The sequence below is a fragment of the Eptatretus burgeri genome, chromosome 15, assembly GCF_056783735.1.
Source record: "Eptatretus burgeri isolate ZD-2024b chromosome 15, Ebu_testis_v1, whole genome shotgun sequence".
NCBI classification, from domain to species: Eukaryota; Metazoa; Chordata; class Myxini; order Myxiniformes; family Myxinidae; genus Eptatretus; species Eptatretus burgeri.
Window position 1 is genome coordinate 14,867,536 of NC_140975.1, and position 16,331 is coordinate 14,883,866.

The 16,331-nt window shown below is 44.4% G+C and overlaps 1 protein-coding gene and 1 long non-coding RNA gene across 2 annotated transcripts in view; one reads left to right on the forward strand and one right to left on the reverse strand.

Moving 5' to 3' along the window:
* Nucleotides 1–7,721, reverse strand: part of LOC147011593 (uncharacterized) — a 39,200-nt gene extending 31,479 nt beyond the window's left edge. Inside the window, exon 1 of the long non-coding RNA XR_015052002.1 lies at nt 7,583–7,721. This is a non-coding gene — a long non-coding RNA (uncharacterized LOC147011593). The remainder of the gene's footprint in view (nt 1–7,582) is intronic.
* Nucleotide 7,722: 1 nt separating this feature from the next.
* MGAT1 (alpha-1,3-mannosyl-glycoprotein 2-beta-N-acetylglucosaminyltransferase) lies at nt 7,723–16,331 on the forward strand. Its single transcript, XM_085858301.1, has 6 exons — nt 7,723–7,889; nt 8,248–9,065; nt 9,181–9,264; nt 14,719–14,904; nt 15,430–15,675; nt 15,769–16,331. Exons 2-6 carry the CDS (start codon nt 8,493–8,495, stop codon nt 15,991–15,993), a joined length of 1,314 nt encoding a protein of 437 aa, XP_085714427.1. The 5' UTR covers nt 7,723–7,889; nt 8,248–8,492; the 3' UTR covers nt 15,994–16,331.

A 16,331-nucleotide genomic window follows, 5' to 3' on the forward strand; every position in this document is an offset into this window, starting at 1 on the left:
CCCCGAGCGCACATACGCACCCATGATAATGCATTTGGTTTTGTCTGTCTGTCCAGCATTCGTTGCTGGTCTTTAAAGATCCCACGGTGTCCTTCACAAAGAGAAGGCGAGCTATCGCCGGTGAACAAGTTTAAAAAACTCCCCGGTTCAAAACACTCTGGAGTGTTTCAAACTCGGTTCAAGACACTCATATCAAGCTCAAAACACTCCGCCATGATGTGTGCATTTCAATTTGAATTGACTGACTTTTGTCCGGCCTATAATACATGTACATACATTATATATCACATATCTAATGGTTATCCATGTTACATTTTGCACGTTATTGATGATTATGTATATCTACATATGAATGATTATATCCACAGAGGCTGCTCGTGCTAGAAAGTGCCTTAAAACATAGTGTGTAAAGTTGGAATATGACACCCTGAATGTGATGTGTGTGATGTAAAGTTAATTTGGAGTAGGGAAAAGAGGAAACCTTATGTCCCAAGGAGAAGGGTATGGAAACTAAGACATTAGAATGTAAAAGCACATTTCTAGAGGGAACTTTTGGAAATTAATCTTGGAAACGTTATGGTAGGAGAGGATGGAGAGTGTTGTTGAGACACTTTAAAGGATGGGCTGCTGCGTGCTACTGATAGGACATGTGGCTAGTCGAAGAGCCCAGCTCAACATGAGGCATCATGGTGGTGGAAAAATGAGGTGGATATGGCGATTCAAGAAAAAAGAAAACTGTTTAGGATTTGGAAAAAGGGAGGGGATAAGGAGGAATACTTAGTGGCTAAATATAGGGCAAGAAGGGAAGTTTACAAGGCTAAAAAATTTGTACAGGATTCACTTTCAGATGTGACAAATAATGCAGATAGTCGGGGGGAGAATATTTAGAATAGCAAAGCAATTGATCAGTCAAAATAAGGATCTCATAGGAGAATGATGTGTGAAGGATGATATGGAAAATGTACTGGTTGACCATGGGGAGATCAGAAATGCTTGGAGGAGGGATATTCCGGGGGCAGTGGAGCCGGAGCAAGGCCCACCACCTGAGATTAAAAAAAATAAATGGGTGAAGAAAGCCATCGATGAAATGAAGAATGGTATAGCGGTGAGCAGCATTGGTGTTGTTGCAGAGATGGTGAAGGCATCTGGTGATATTGGAGTGAAATTAATCAATAAATTGATAAATGCAACTTTAAGGAAGACATCTGTCCCAGATGAGTGGGTGAAGAGTGCAATGGTGAATATTTATAAAGGGAAGGGTGACGCCTTAGGTCAGAGAAATTACAGGTGTCTGAAGCTGCTGGACCATGGAATGAAAGTGGTAGAGAGAGTCATGGATGAATTGATAAGACACAGTGCTAATATACATGGAATGTAATTTGGTTTCATGCCAGGAAGGGGCAGGATGGAGGCAATTTTTTTTATAGTTAGACAATTATAGGAAAAAATATCTGGGGAAGAATAAACAACACTGTACTTTATATTTGTGGATTTGGCGAAGGTGTTTGATATGGTGCCTCAGGAAGTGGTGCAATGGTCCATGAGAAAGTTACGTGTCGAGGATTAGTTAGTTAGGGTAGTCATGGTGATGTATGATGGTTCAAAAACTTCTGTGAGGGGAAATGGAGTGCAGAGTGAGGATTTTGAAGTGAAAGTAGGTGTTCATCAGGGGTCAGTCTTGAGCCCAATCCTGGTCATTATGATTTTTGAGGCTATATCCTTACTATAATTAATGGATCAGTGTTTGTGTGCTTGTTTGTTTGTCGTGCTACTCCTCTTACAGTTCTGGACCAATTACCAATCCAGACTTGCTATGTAGGATCAGCATGACCCCAATTAATGTATAGGGGTGCTTTTTATCTTTGCCAGTGGTCTTGAAGGGTGGGGGTTAGAGGGAGGTGAGACGCCATTACAAGATGGACGCCATTACAGGATGGGTTTGAGTGTCGAGGGTGCATCGGCTTTTTCCGGTATTCTGTATCCTGTCTTGCTTGTATTACGGTCGATTCTCAGCTCAATTGGCCAAGTTAATCTTCCGGGGTGCCAGGAGGAGGTGATCAAGGAAGATCAGTGTCTGGCGAAGATGACGAGAGTTCATCTTGGTCAGTTAATCGACAAAGGAAGAGGGGCAGGCCACGGTGGGAGAGTACCGATGAGTCAGAACATCCCAAAGTGGTTAAGGCCACCGCTATCCCCGATAAGCACCATGCCAGACTATTGGTCATAGTTTCGGCCTCCAATGGCTCTAAACCCTTCAGCCCCGCCAACCCAATTAAAATGGCTACACCGATTAAAAAAAGATTTCAGAGATGTGTCCAGCGCCCAAAAGCTCAGATCCGGTGACCTTTTCACTGAGTGTAAATCAGTCGCTCAACAGGAGACGGTGATGAGAGCCTCGTATTTTGGCGGCGTCCGGGTCATGTGTCAGATTCCTAGGTCTCTGAGGGAGTCAACGAATCATTTACGGGATTGATCCCTCCATTGAAATTTACCACATCAAGAGCCATTTAGCAGAAGTGGGAGTTGTTGACGCCTACCGTCTCACCACAGTCAGGGATGGAGGTCAAAGTCAATAGCACCTCGGTGGTTTTATCCTTCGGCAACCCAGTCCTTTCCCCAAAAGTTTTCCTGGGGTATCAAGCCTTCACTGTACAGGAATACATTCCAGCCCCCTTAAGATGTTACAAGTACCAAAAGTTTGGTCTTACTGCTCCAGCCTGTAGGGGCAAACAATGCTGCAGCAGATGTCATGGAGAGCACGAATACGGAAGCTGCACTAGTGAAAAAATGTCTTGTGCTATTATTGTGGTGGGGATCACAGTGCAGCCTTCAGAGGATGCCTTGAATTCCAAAGAGCTGCCCAGATCTTTTTTTTTTGTACACCTTGTCGAGGCTCGTATGAGAGCTAACACACAACGCACAGCAAGGGGGACATGAGACAAGAGAGGCGGGAGTGGGAAGGACAAAACAGTGGGGGACAGAAACATTAGGAGATCTGTGGAAGTGAGAGGGATGGGGCGGGGAACATCTAACAGGTAAAGATGCAGGGGAAACTGTCTGATGGTGAGGCTATCCTAATAAGCCCCAAAATTAAGACCCCAGTAAACGTGATTAGTAGCAAGACCAAAACTGAGGGCCCGGTTAACGTACTAAATCGGTGGGAGTTCAGACTGAGATGAGAGATACAGAATGCCAAACTGAGAATGCAATCACCGACGTGGATATGAAGATTACAAAATTGGGGCTCATTGGTTTTTATCACCGGAGTCGTAAATTGTGCAGCTCGAGCAGAAAACCGATCGGAGAAAATCAATATTATTTCCGCCGCAGCCATCAAACATTTGGGCTGGGAGGGGTTTTCTTCCAAGACATTGAATAAAATATTCGGCCAATCAGGCCAGAAATGCAGAAGGGAGGACTCAAGTCTCAGGATTCCCCTGATGATTAATGAAAATTATCCAATGGAATGCAAAGAGCTCAGCTGCTCATGGGCCAGAGTTTATTAAATACATCAGCGATCTCACATCCAAAACCGGATATAATCTGTTTTCAAGAAACCTGGTTAAAATTTCACAACCGATTTAGGATCCCCAGATACACCCATATACACAGGGACAGAGCAAGTGGAGATGGAGGTGGGTGTGAGTCGTTTGTCAAGCTTGGTGTTCCCTTCATAGAAATCGATGTCAACACCCAGCTTGAATGTAACGTCATCAAACTCCCTCGCACAAGTGATGTTGTCCCAATTGTAAATCTCTACAATTTGTGCCTACCCCTCATCTACAACACGCTCCAAGGGGTCTTATGCAAGTGTGAGGGGATAATCATTTGGTGTAGCGACTTTAACAGCTACAATATTCTTTGGGGCTATAATCGTCACTGATAGAAATGGAGAATTCATCGAAAACATCATCGATTAATTCGACCTGGTACTTATAAACGGTGGTAGTAGGAGCTTTGTCAATCCATCCACTGGGCAATCTTCCCCTTTTGACCTCCCCTTTGTCTAATCCTCTACGGCTGCGAGGGGTGAATGGTATATTCACTCTCACAGTCTGGGAAGCGATCACTTTCCAGGGATCACCAGCCTCAAATTGGAGAGGAACCCAGTTGATTTTGACAGATCCCCCTTGTGGAACTTTTCCAAGGCCATCTGGGTGCAATTTTCATGCCGCTGCTCTGAGGAAGTGACAAATGGACATTCCAATGAGGACATTGACCATTTTAACAGTAATGTTGTCAATGCCATAAAGACCATTGCCCTGGGTTCAATCCCCTTCTGCAAAAGTTCAGTTGGTCGGAGAATCCAAGTCCCCTGGTGGAATGATGAATGTAAACAGACGATCAGGACTAGGAGGGCCACTCTCAAAGGAGTAAGGAAATGCCTGTTGATTCACGATGCCTTGGAGTTCAAAAGGAGAAGAGTTCAAGCCCAGCGAGCAATCGAGCAAGCCAAGATTGCGTCTTGGCGTTCCTTTTGTGCATCCATCAACCCGGATGTCTCCCTGTATCCCATCTGCTAATGACTCCACCCTCTGCCGCACCATCTGTCATCCCTCAGATCGGCAAGCAGCAGTCCTCTTCACTCTGCAGACCTGGATAAAATCACAAACTGGTCCAACATGTGGAACATGTCTTTCAACCCTCACAAATCTCACACTCTCACTATATCTCTCCGAAAGGACCGTTTAGAACACCCCCCCCCCCAATCTATTTTCTCAACAATGCTCTTGAAGAAGTCTTTTCATTCAACCTTCTGGGTCTCATTATCTACCATGATCTTTCCAGGGAACGTCACATTTCCAAACTGGCCTCCAAAGCCAGTCGCCGACTGGGAATCCTCCGTCGTGCAAAGTTTTTTTTTGGCGCACCTGAGCTCCTGATCACATGCAAAGCTTTTGTCCACAGCCTGATGGAGTACTGCTCTCCCCTCTGGGCTGGTGCTCCTGCCTTTAACCTTTCTCAGCTTCAAGCTGTGGAAACTAAGGCATTTGGGATCATTGGAATCTCCTGTGATGAAGCTGAGTCTTCAGGCCTCTCACTCACTCACCACAGGCAGGTCAGTTGTATTTCTGTCTTCTACAGTCTCCTCTCCTGTCTCGTCCCCCTTGCTCTGTATGCCATATGTCCCCACTGTATTTCCGCAGAGCGCTCAAGGTCTGCCAACAACCCCCTTCTGGAAAAACTACCAAAATCTCGAATCACTACTCACCTTCACTCTTTCATTCCTCTTTTTTCCCAACCTTTGGAATAAACTCCCACAGTCTGCTCAATCCCATTCTTCCCTCCAGGCCTTCAAAACAGTTGTTCACCACCACCTCTTATCACCCCCCCCCATCCAAATCCTCGATCTTTTCTACCCCCGATAATCCACCCCAAACCCACCTCCTTCAAATTCCCTGCTTTCCTTCCTGAAAGTCCCTGTAATGTCCATCTTCTATTCCCCATGTTCCCCGCCCCATCCCTCTCCCTTCCACAGATCTCCTAATGTCTCTGCTTCCCACTGTTTTGTCCTTCCCACTCCCACCCCTCTTGTCTCCTGCTCTCCTTGTTGTGCATTGTGTGTTAGCTCTCATACGAGCCTCGACAATGTATACAAAAATAAAAATAAAGTGGTAATTTGGCCTGAAGAAACGCCTCGCATCCACCTGGATCTATGGGGGAAAACCAGTCGGGACAACATGGTTGTAACATGAAATCAGGCCGTCTGAAAGCGTTACAGTCCCTACACTCTGGATGTAGGCAGAACCTGGTTCTTGAGGTGCTTCACCTTCTTCACATGGCCATTTGGAGGGGGCACGGTCGTTGACCTGTGCTGGATCCCTGCACACGTGGGCATTCAGGCAGCAAAATGGACACCAAGGCTCTGATCTCGTGAACCCTAACCCTCTGGGCCCATCAGAACTCTCCAATTTAATTATGGTCTTCATCAACAACAAAAATGGCAATCTCAGTAGGTGACCTCCACCGAGGGTAGATGGTAGGGTCTAAATCAACAACAAAAAATGGCAATCTCAGTGGGTGACCTCCGCCGAGGGTAGATGGCTATTTAAGGTCCACCCTTCGGTCAAGTCCACCGTCTCGTTTCCTCAACTCTCCCGAAAGGTCCAGAAAATCCTCCACAGACTCAGACTTGGACACTGTGCACGAAAATCCCATTTACGTGGGATAGGATGTCATCCGACAGGGTTCTGTTTGCAGTGTGGGGTTCCTGAAGACGTGGAACACATTCTCACTCAATGCCCTCGGTATGGAGTACCCAGATCGTGTCTGGTTGTCGTATGACAGCTTAGCTGCCAGGGTAGCTATCATTTCGTGGAAGCACAACTGTGTTGCTGATGCAGTGCCCCTCCACCAATACACACACTGGAACTGGTACTCATTTCGCCGACCTCGGAAGGAAGACAGGCTGAGTCAACCCCACCTGGTATTAATTCAGCGGCCGACGGGGCTTGAACTCAGGACCCAAGGATCCCAAGCCACTGCCTGAACCACTGAGCCAACACCAGGCTAGTAGAATTGAGTATGAAGAACCCTCGACTCTGAAAATCGGTCTTAAAATTCATAAAGGAAAAATAAAGGAAACATTCATAAATTCATAAAGTACAGTATAAAGTCCCTGGCATTTTTTATTTTATTTTTTGAATGTGGCTGTAAACCGATGAGTTTAGGTGCGTGATGCTTGTAGAGCCTCGCGGCTCTGATAACACGAAGAAGAAGAAGAAGAAGAAGAAGAAGAAGAAGAAGAAGAAGAAGAAGAAGAAGAAGAAGAAGAAGAAGAAGAAGAAGAAGAAGAAGAAGAAGAAGAAGAAGAAGAAGAAGAAGAAGAAGAAGAAGAAGAAGAAGAAGAAGAAGAGGAAATTTCTGAAGAAGAAGAAGAGGAAATGTCGGAAGAAGAAGAAGAGGAAATGTCGGAAGAAGAAGAAGAGGAAATGTCGGAAGAAGAAGAAGAGGAAATGTCGGAAGAAGAAGAGGAAATTTCTGAAGAAGAAGAAGAGGAAATGTCGGAAGAAGAAGAAGAGGAAATGTCGGAAGAAGAAGAAGAGGAAATGTCGGAAGAAGAAGAGGAAATTTCTGAAGAAGAAGAAGAGGAAATGTCGGAAGAAGAAGAAGAGGAAATGTCGGAAGAAGAAGAAGAGGAAATGTCGGAAGAAGAAGAAGAGGAAATGTCGGAAGAAGAAGAGGAAATGTCGGAAGAAGAAGAAGAGGAAATGTCGGAAGAAGAAGAAGAGGAAATGTCGGAAGAAGAAGAAGAGGAAATGTCGGAAGAAGAAGAAGAGGAAATGTGGGAAGAAAAAGAAGAGTAAATGTGGAAAGAAGAGGAAATGTTGGAAGAAGAAGAAGCTTAACAGTATTTGCGGTAATAACATCCAACATGCTTGTAGAGGCAAGTTTGGCGCAGGAAGCCGTTCCTCCCATCCTTCGTGCGCTGCACAAACCCCAGATACAATCTCCAATGCACACACCCCAGATACAATCTCCAATGCACACACAATCTGTATTTGCAGATCAATGATCAACCATTATCCGAGCGCACCGCATCACGATCTGTATTTCCCGCCTTCCTCGTTCTCTCACTCACCGATAAATGGATATGACTACGAAGATATCGCTCGAGCAAAATCGATGTGCCTCGACGGTAAAGAGAAACATTCAACGATGGCAAGATAATATAATGAGGAAGAAACAAACAAAAAAAATCATAAGAGGATGAATCGTGTACTTCCGGTCACGTCACGTGACGCGCGCGCGCGCGCGCGCCGGGGATCTCGTTGACGTTTCGCTGCGCGCGCAGCGCAGCCTCTTGTTTCCCCTCTCAGGATTAGGGCGACACCACCACACGGGATTCGAACACCCGAACGACCGACAAGACATTTAATCGATATCGGGTGAGTTTACGGATAAGTGTCTAATCCGTCCATTTTTGGTGGGGGAATCATCGCCCAGCCTCTCCTCACGGGTCGACTCGTCCGTGTCTACGTAATCTTGTTTTGTGACGTGTGAGCTCACAATTCCGTGGACTTTCGTCATTGGACGATGAATGTAAAATGGTAAAATCCTTTTGATTGTGCTCCGTGGACGTCACCGCTTTATTTTGGAAGTACTTTACTGATGTTTACTTTTAACGTCCTTCCAATTGTGTGTGGTGTTTATTTGATGTACCATGAATTCCTGACTGGTGTTGTACCGTGCATCAAAGGTAAACTAATGTCTGTCTTCCTTTTATAACCCTGCTTACCTTCCCAGGAGCGACGTGGCATCTTGCATGGCTGTGAGCTCCTCCCCCCTCGTCGACTGAGCCAAAGGGCGGGGGGGAGGGAGGGGTTGGGGGGGGACAAGTTTGTTGACCTTTCCCTTTTGTTGCACCAAACAGACTTTTTGTTGAACCTGAAGATCTTGTTTGTAATTCCACCCCCTCTGGATTTGACTTTTTCTTTGCCGGGATCTTTGTCCTCGTCTATGTCTTCCCCCATTTCCCCGCTCTCCCAGCCATGCGTCGCTCATGCCGCATCTTCATTTTTGCTGTGTTCGCCTCTCACCTTGCTCTTCTGTTGTTCCTGTTCTCGAGGGCCGGCTCTCCCTCGGCAGCCACCTTCCCTGAGCAGCATTTACTTTCCAACTCGTTTTCCCACCTCACCTCGCACCTCGAGCTCGAGCTGCAGCAACAGAAACGCATCTTGGATATGCTCAGGCCGATAACGAACAGAACTTCCAAACCGAGGCAAAAGTTTCCACGAGCCGACGCCGGCGTCGCCATCCTGGTGGTCGCGTGCGATCGCCCGTCGATTTCGCGCTGCCTGGATTCGCTCCTTCACTCCCGCCAGGAGCTGGTGGCGAGGGGCAGGGACTCCGAGTCGCGCATCCTATCCAGGTTTCCAATCTTTGTCAGCTTGGGATGCAACAACAGACCCACCGCGCAGATGATCATCCGTTACAAGGATAAAGTGACGTTACTTCAGGCACCCGAAGAAGTAACGCAGTTTGAACCCAAGCTGCCTCCAACGCAGAAGAAGCTCACGGGCTATTACCGCATCGCAACTCACTACAAGTGGGCCCTCCAACAGGTCTGTATGCTCATTCGGACAATCCCCGTGATGTCCCACAAAGTGCGCCTCTTACCTAAGATGCCCAACACGTCCCAGCTCCTTTACTCAAGTGCATTGCTTCCTTCTGCCTCAGATTTTTAATGTGATGGAGTACGAGGCAGCAGTTGTAGTTGAAGATGACCTGGAGGTTTCACCAGATTTCCTGGAGTACTTTCTGGTAAGACCGGTGGACGACTGTTTCGCTCTTATCTACCATCTCCTTCCTTGCCGCCTCTGTGGTTGTGAATTGATATATTGAAGAAAAATAAACTAGCCGGGAGGCGACGATGGTTCGCGGGCATTATTGAACAATGCCACGATAGGTACAATTGAGTTAGTGGAAGCTTTTGAGGAAGCCCTACCGTAAAAACCTATCTCTTCCGTCAAAATTGGCCAAATCAAATCGGATTTTTTTTATATGTTGTACTTATGGACATTACGCACAGCTTCTAGGAAATGAAATTTCGAGAAAAAAAAAAGTTAATGTGGGCGTGGCTCCACCCACAAGGGGCGTGGGATGCCCCTCATACAGAAAGACACAACTAGACCATGATATCTAGCTTGTGTCCAAGTTTCATCAAGATCACATCAAACATCACGGAGCTATGCTCTGGAGAGAGTCACAAACAGCCAGACACACAGACACAACAAAAATAGTGGTCACTGCTGGTGCCCACGAACCAAAAATTGGCAAATACAAAAGGTATCAACCTTTTCATCCAACTCAGAACAAGCTTGCAAAAGCACTTGTGATTGGCACGCACACTTTGTGTTGAAAAACACGGGGGGGGGGCGGGGGAATGAGACCGTAGCGGTTCACATTGATTTTGAGATGACGTTCAGTTTGCTTTGAATCTCGTTCACCATAACTCAAATTCAATGTAATTTAACTGTAAATATCCAACTGAGTTGAAGCTGTGAGTAATTGAAGCTATGAGTAATTCCGCAGTCAATCGTAGGTCGGATATCGTGACTTAAATAATAAACCTTGAAAAGCAACTGAAGAATATGTTATTAAATGGTGTTTCTGCATCATTGTCATCATCATCGTACCCTGCCTGCTCTTTGGAGAGTGTTCTTGCTGTCGAATACTCATTTGACGGGGGTTGTGCATGGTGGTTTGCTGTTGCCTTCCCAGCAGTCAATGATGACAGGTGTTGGTCATTTGTTTAAGGTGCTGGCAATAACTCGCCTACTCTTTATAAAATACACAGTGGGATCTTCACTGTCTACCAACGACTAGTATTGGCAGACGGTAAAAAAATGTAATTGCTGCTGCCAAAAAACAACTAGTGGTCTGCATTGGTGGCACAATAATAAAAACATGAGAACACAACACCCCGCATACCCGTGGTCAACTATATACTTCAATTAAAAAATATATATTTTTCAAGATCGTTTTTAAAAAATCTAGAAGTTTAGCACTACTGAAGCAGTTTTATAAGACGACGTTGAGTCGCAGTTGAGGAGATGGAGGCTTTATTGATGACCATATAACGCAGCATCAATCGGCATCATGCATAGCCTTATCGGCGACTTCTTCTTGACCCATACATGTACGCTCTCACATGCCTACTCCTTCTCGTGCTATGTATCGATATATGTGTTTATTGGACGTATTATGAAGGTGATTTTTGTTCTCGTGGTTAAGTATATAATTCAATTTAAATAAAGGCTTAAAGAGGTTTTAAGGCGTACAAATAAATTAATTCTCGGTTTTACCCAGTGTCTATCACATCACCCGATCTAACATGTCACATTAGTTATTCGTGCCTGTTGTTTGTGTCCTTTATAACACCCTTAAAACAGTAAGTTTCCTGTTTGGAATGATTTTCAATTTTGTTTGACTGCCAGGCAGGCAGAGAGAGAGTAAAAATATTATCTCGTTCCTCTCTACGCACGCGTGTTCCCGGGCAAATTAAAATTCAAGGCACGTTCAAACGGAAAATTTGTCTTCCTATCCATGTTCCGATTCGTGGTCAAAATGTAACGTTCGATTTGGATAAGTTGTTCCTCGATCATAAACTGATCAGACGGACAGACATGAACCAATTGCTTAACCCCACTCTTTACTTCACGTGTGCAGGGTAAAATGGTTTGAGTTATTCACAATGAAGGATCACTAAACACTGACATTTTGGCCTTTACCCCTCGTCAAAGATAGCTTTCTTTTGATCTGATGTCTGGTAAAGCCAGAAACGTCGGTGCTTTGTGATGCTTTATGATTGATAACGCTAACCATTTTATTCTCTGGTAGCTGGGTACTTTGGCTTAAACTCCATCTAATTGACGATGCACACATAGATGTCTTGCCCTGGACGCAAGACACCAAGGTGACTTTTTGTTTTTTTTTGTATTCATAGTCGAGGCTCGTAGAAGAGCTATCATTTGTACACTGAATGTATCAGGACACAAAAGAACAAAATTAACAGCTGAGAGAGGGGGGGGACACCAACAGCAGAGTTGAAGGCCAAGATAGAATCGGACTTGGGCAAACAATGGGTGTGGGGAGGAATATGGGGCAGGAGAGGATGCAGATCTGAAATTGTGGTGAATGGCTGTCTCGAAGACCTAGAAGGATGAATGGGATTTAAGAGAATGTGGAAGTTGGTTCCACAGGTGGGAGAAAAAAAATGAACCCTGGATTTAGGTAGTTTAACCAGAAGGGGTTGGTGGTGGACCATGTGTGCCCTGCAAAAACCTGGGGTGGGGGTGGGGGGGGTTACAAAGCACGGAAATAGCAGATGAGGTGGTAGAAGACCGAGAGACCACCGACCTTTCTACGATGGTGTACTTATTGACCCATAGATGCAGCTTCATCGCAGAGATTCCAATAATCTTGATGGCCTTGGTTTCCACGCTATCGAGCTGAACAAGGTGTGAGGTAGGGGAGTCAGCCCAGAGGGGAGAGCACAATTACATCAAGCTTGTGGATGAAGGTCTTTTCGATGGATAAGAGTTCAGTTGTGCCATGGAAGGACTTTGTACAATGGAGGATGCCCAGTCAGTGGCTAACTTTGTTTACAGCTGAATTGGGATGCAATCCCAGGCTAGACAGCTCTAAAGGTCAGTGTGCATACCTCTAGGTTATCCTACCATCTCTCTCTTTATACACAGTTATGCAAAAATTTTGAAATTCCACGCATGTCGAGCTTAGAAGATCACTGCATTTGTTGTTTTTTATTTTAATTTTATTTGTCAACATCTGATTTGCTTGAATGTGATACAATTTCATCTTTGGCTGGCAATGACGTGGCAGTGCACAGGAATATTTGTTCTTTTCCAAAGATAGCAAACATATATCGCGTGATGACATTGGCAGTGTAAACTCTAGCAAAGTCGATAGTGTGTCATCGCAAATCCCCTGACTCCCCACTGAAAGCAAAATTGAAAGATGGCATAAAGTTCCACCAGGGACAACCCAATATCAAATTTTGAGTTAAAGTCCCCCCCCCACCCCATTTTGATCCCTGTGACAACTGTTGCATGAATCAGGGTCAAATCCAAACGTTCCATATCTCGTGCGTCTCCCAATATTTATTGCATATCCAAAGTTTCATTTAAAAACGTGCAATTGCATTTTTGGGTATTTGACCTTTTGACCCTGTCCCAAGGGGTGAGGCAAAAGTGACACTGCTCTTGCATCTTCATGCCATGTGGTGATCATAACGACAAGTTTGGGGAATTTCTGAACAACCGTTTAGGAGATAGCATGATGGATGGATGGACAGACAATATCTCCCCAATTTTTGTTGTTTTTTCAAAAACCATGGGGATAAAAACAAGAGCCACCACAGTTTTGCAAATATAAAAACTCCAGACACAAACAGCTAAGGATGTGAGAATAAATTTCCATTTAATTGGTTTATGAGGAGGTCAGTCTTCATTTGGACAATTGATTGCCAACAGATGTTTTATTTAAATTCAAAAATACCAAATCTCCACATTCATAAACAATATTCACTGCCAAAATGACCTTTTAACTTTGCACTGCTTTCAGAATCCCAAGTTGTAATCCGATGTGCAACAATCTTTGAATGTACAATCAAACATGGAGACTGTGTATACCTGCAAGACAGTTTAAAGATAGAATAACCAATACAGATTAATCATCGCATTTGGAAGATTTGTCTAAATCAGACTCATTGGCAAGAATAGCCAGACACTGGATTTCCAATACAAAAAAAACACTTTCAATTTCCAAACCCAAATAGATGATGCAAAACAAGATATAGAAAAAGAATACTGTCAAGAGTCTGAGGGTTTCAGTAATATAATTTTCCAGCATACAGTTGCTAGCAGGTATAAAGTGGCCTTATTCATCTAAGTTCGTTACCCCATTCATGCAAAGCAAAAGGTGGGGTTAAGCAGTCTGTTCACTTTGTCCGTCTGTCTGCCCTTCTGATGGAACCATCAGTTTATGATTGAGAAACAACGTGATTTCAATTGAATGTTATATTTTGAACACAACTCGGAACATGAACCTGTAGCTTAAGAGTACTTTGGCTCTGAATTTGTCCCAATCGTACTTGTGCAGAGAGGAGTGAGATTAACAACAACAAAAAATTCTGTCTGCGTGTCTGGCAGTCAAACAAAATTGAAAATCATTCCAAACAGGAAACTTACCGTTTTTAAGGATGTCATAAAGGACACAAACAACAGGCACGAACACCAAATGAAATGTGTTAAATAAGGTGGTGTAAAAGACGGTGCATCAATGACGGTAAACTTCCGAAAAAGTTTTTTCCCCTCGAGCCTTTAAAACTTTTATTTTATTTCATTGACTTATATACTTGTACACTATCCTCCAAGACAATTTCTGTATATGTGTGTATATATATATATATATATATATATATATATATATATATATATATATATATATATATATATATATATATATATATATATATATATATATATATACACAGTATATGCAGTATATATCTTCTTCTTCTTTCGGCTGCTCCCGTTAGGGGTCGCCACAGCGGATCATCCGTATGATCCGCATAGTGATTTGGCACATGTTTTACGCCGGATGCCCTTCCTGACGCAACCCTGGTCGCCTCTTACGACACAGGGATATGGTACACCTATTTTAACCGGGGTATACACCGGCCCAGTACACTGGTACTCATTTCGCCGACCTCGGAAGGATGACAGGCTGAGTCAACCCCCTGGTGTATTAATTCAGTGGCCCAACGGGGCTTGAACTCAGGACCTTTTGGATCCCAAGCCGCTGCCCTCACCACTGCGCCAACACCAGGTAAAAGACACTACATCTACTCTGGTAAATGTCTAAAAAAAAGAAAAGAAAAAATGATACGGCCTTTAAAATCTTTATTTTATTTCAATTGAATTGTGTACTTGAACACGAAAGAACACAAATCGCTTTTTGGCACTTTCAAACCCCTTCCGTTTGGCAGTACTTGGACAAAATATTACAGCATTTTACATCATCTCGACCAATCAAATTTGCCGCTTACAGACCCCGCCCATGTCCTAGTTTTTCAAGACTGTGTGGGGTAAGGTGTTCTGTGTGCGTATATGTGTACGTGTACATTCATGTGAATGTGTGTGTCAGATGGATGCATTTTCCTCATTCACGTTCTCTTCACCTTGTATTATTTAGGCAACGTTGCCCCTGCTTTCCACGGACAGCAGTTTGCTGTGTGCATCTGCCTGGAGCGACAATGGGCGCCCGGAGTTGGTTGAGGTTTCACGTCCTGATCTTTTGCACCGCACAGACTTTTTTCCTGGCCTCGGTTGGCTTTTGCGTCAGGAGTTGTGGCAAGAATTGGAACCAGTTTGGCCAAAGGTCTGAGTCATTTACTCTGACTCTTCCCCCCCCCCCATGTTTGCATTTATCAGTTTTGATTGTTTCTTCATCGTTATCATTGTTCTTAAGCATCTACTTCTGTGTATTCTATTTCCGCAGTGCAATTTCTTTTAACTGGGGTTGCTCATATCACCCTCCCCTATTTTGACTCTCTCGTGGGTCCCATGTTACTGTTGATGCCACATTTTGCACACTGCGGAATGAAGTGAGCTGTGCCAAACTGAATCCTGCTACACACAGCAGGAGATAAATACACTGACAATTATAAAGGGGTGTATGGCAAACGGGGACAGCTAAAACTACAAATGATCTGCCGTACACAGTAGGATTTGGTATGCCACAGCACAGTTCACTTTGCAATGCCAAACATGGTTGAGGTTGTTCCTTCTTTCTCCTCCATCTCTTCCCTGTCTTCCAATTGGAGTGAACAAGTTATTACTTGTACAAAGAGGAGGATGGCATTAACTGAGAACATTTCCACCCACCTCTCCTTCATGTTGTTAGGCATTCTGGGACGATTGGCTGAGAGAGCCAGCACAAAGAAAGGGCCGGCAGTGCTTGCGCCCCGAGGTGCCGCGTTCCGAAACCTTTGGGAGGTCTGGAGTCAGCCAAGGCCAGTTCTTTGACCGACATCTACGCTACGTCAGACGCTGGCGGGGTTATGTATCCTTCTCAACATTAGCACTTGATTATTTGGAGCCGAAACGCTACGCGCAAGAGATGGAGCAGAGGCTGATGGCAGCCAAAGAGGTGAGAAGAGGGTATATTTGGGAATTGAGAGGCAGGTAAGGAAACGGGCCACCTTTCATGGGAATGAAGACTAATTGGGTTACGCTATCACAGGTTTCCTCCCTTTCCGAACTGGAAACTGTGGCACAGCAAGATGGTAATGAAGAATTGGTGCTTCGTCTCTCCGGACAGAACAACTTGGCAGGCGCAGTGCGGGCGCTCGGCATTATGGGAGATCTGAAGGCTAACATAGCCAGGAACAGCTACCGTGGGTTGATCCCATTGATGTACCGTGGAAGGAGACTGTATCTGATCTATCAGAAACCCTCAGACTCTTGACAGTGTCTTCTTTTTCTGTATCTACTTTTGCATCATCTGTTTGGATTTGGAAATTAAAAGTTTGTTTTCTAATTGGAAATCCAGTGTCTGGATTTTCTTGCCGATGAATCCGATTGGGCAAATCCTCCAAATGTGATGATTGATCTGTATTGCTTATTCTATCCTGAAATTGTCTTGGAGGTATACACAGCCTACATGTTTGATTGTACATTTAAAGAATGTCAAACATCGGATTGTAACTTGCAATTCTGAAAGTGTGAATTTAAAAGTTCATTATTGCGTTTATGAATACAAGGAGATTTGGTATTTTTGAATTGAAATAAAACATTTCTTGGCAA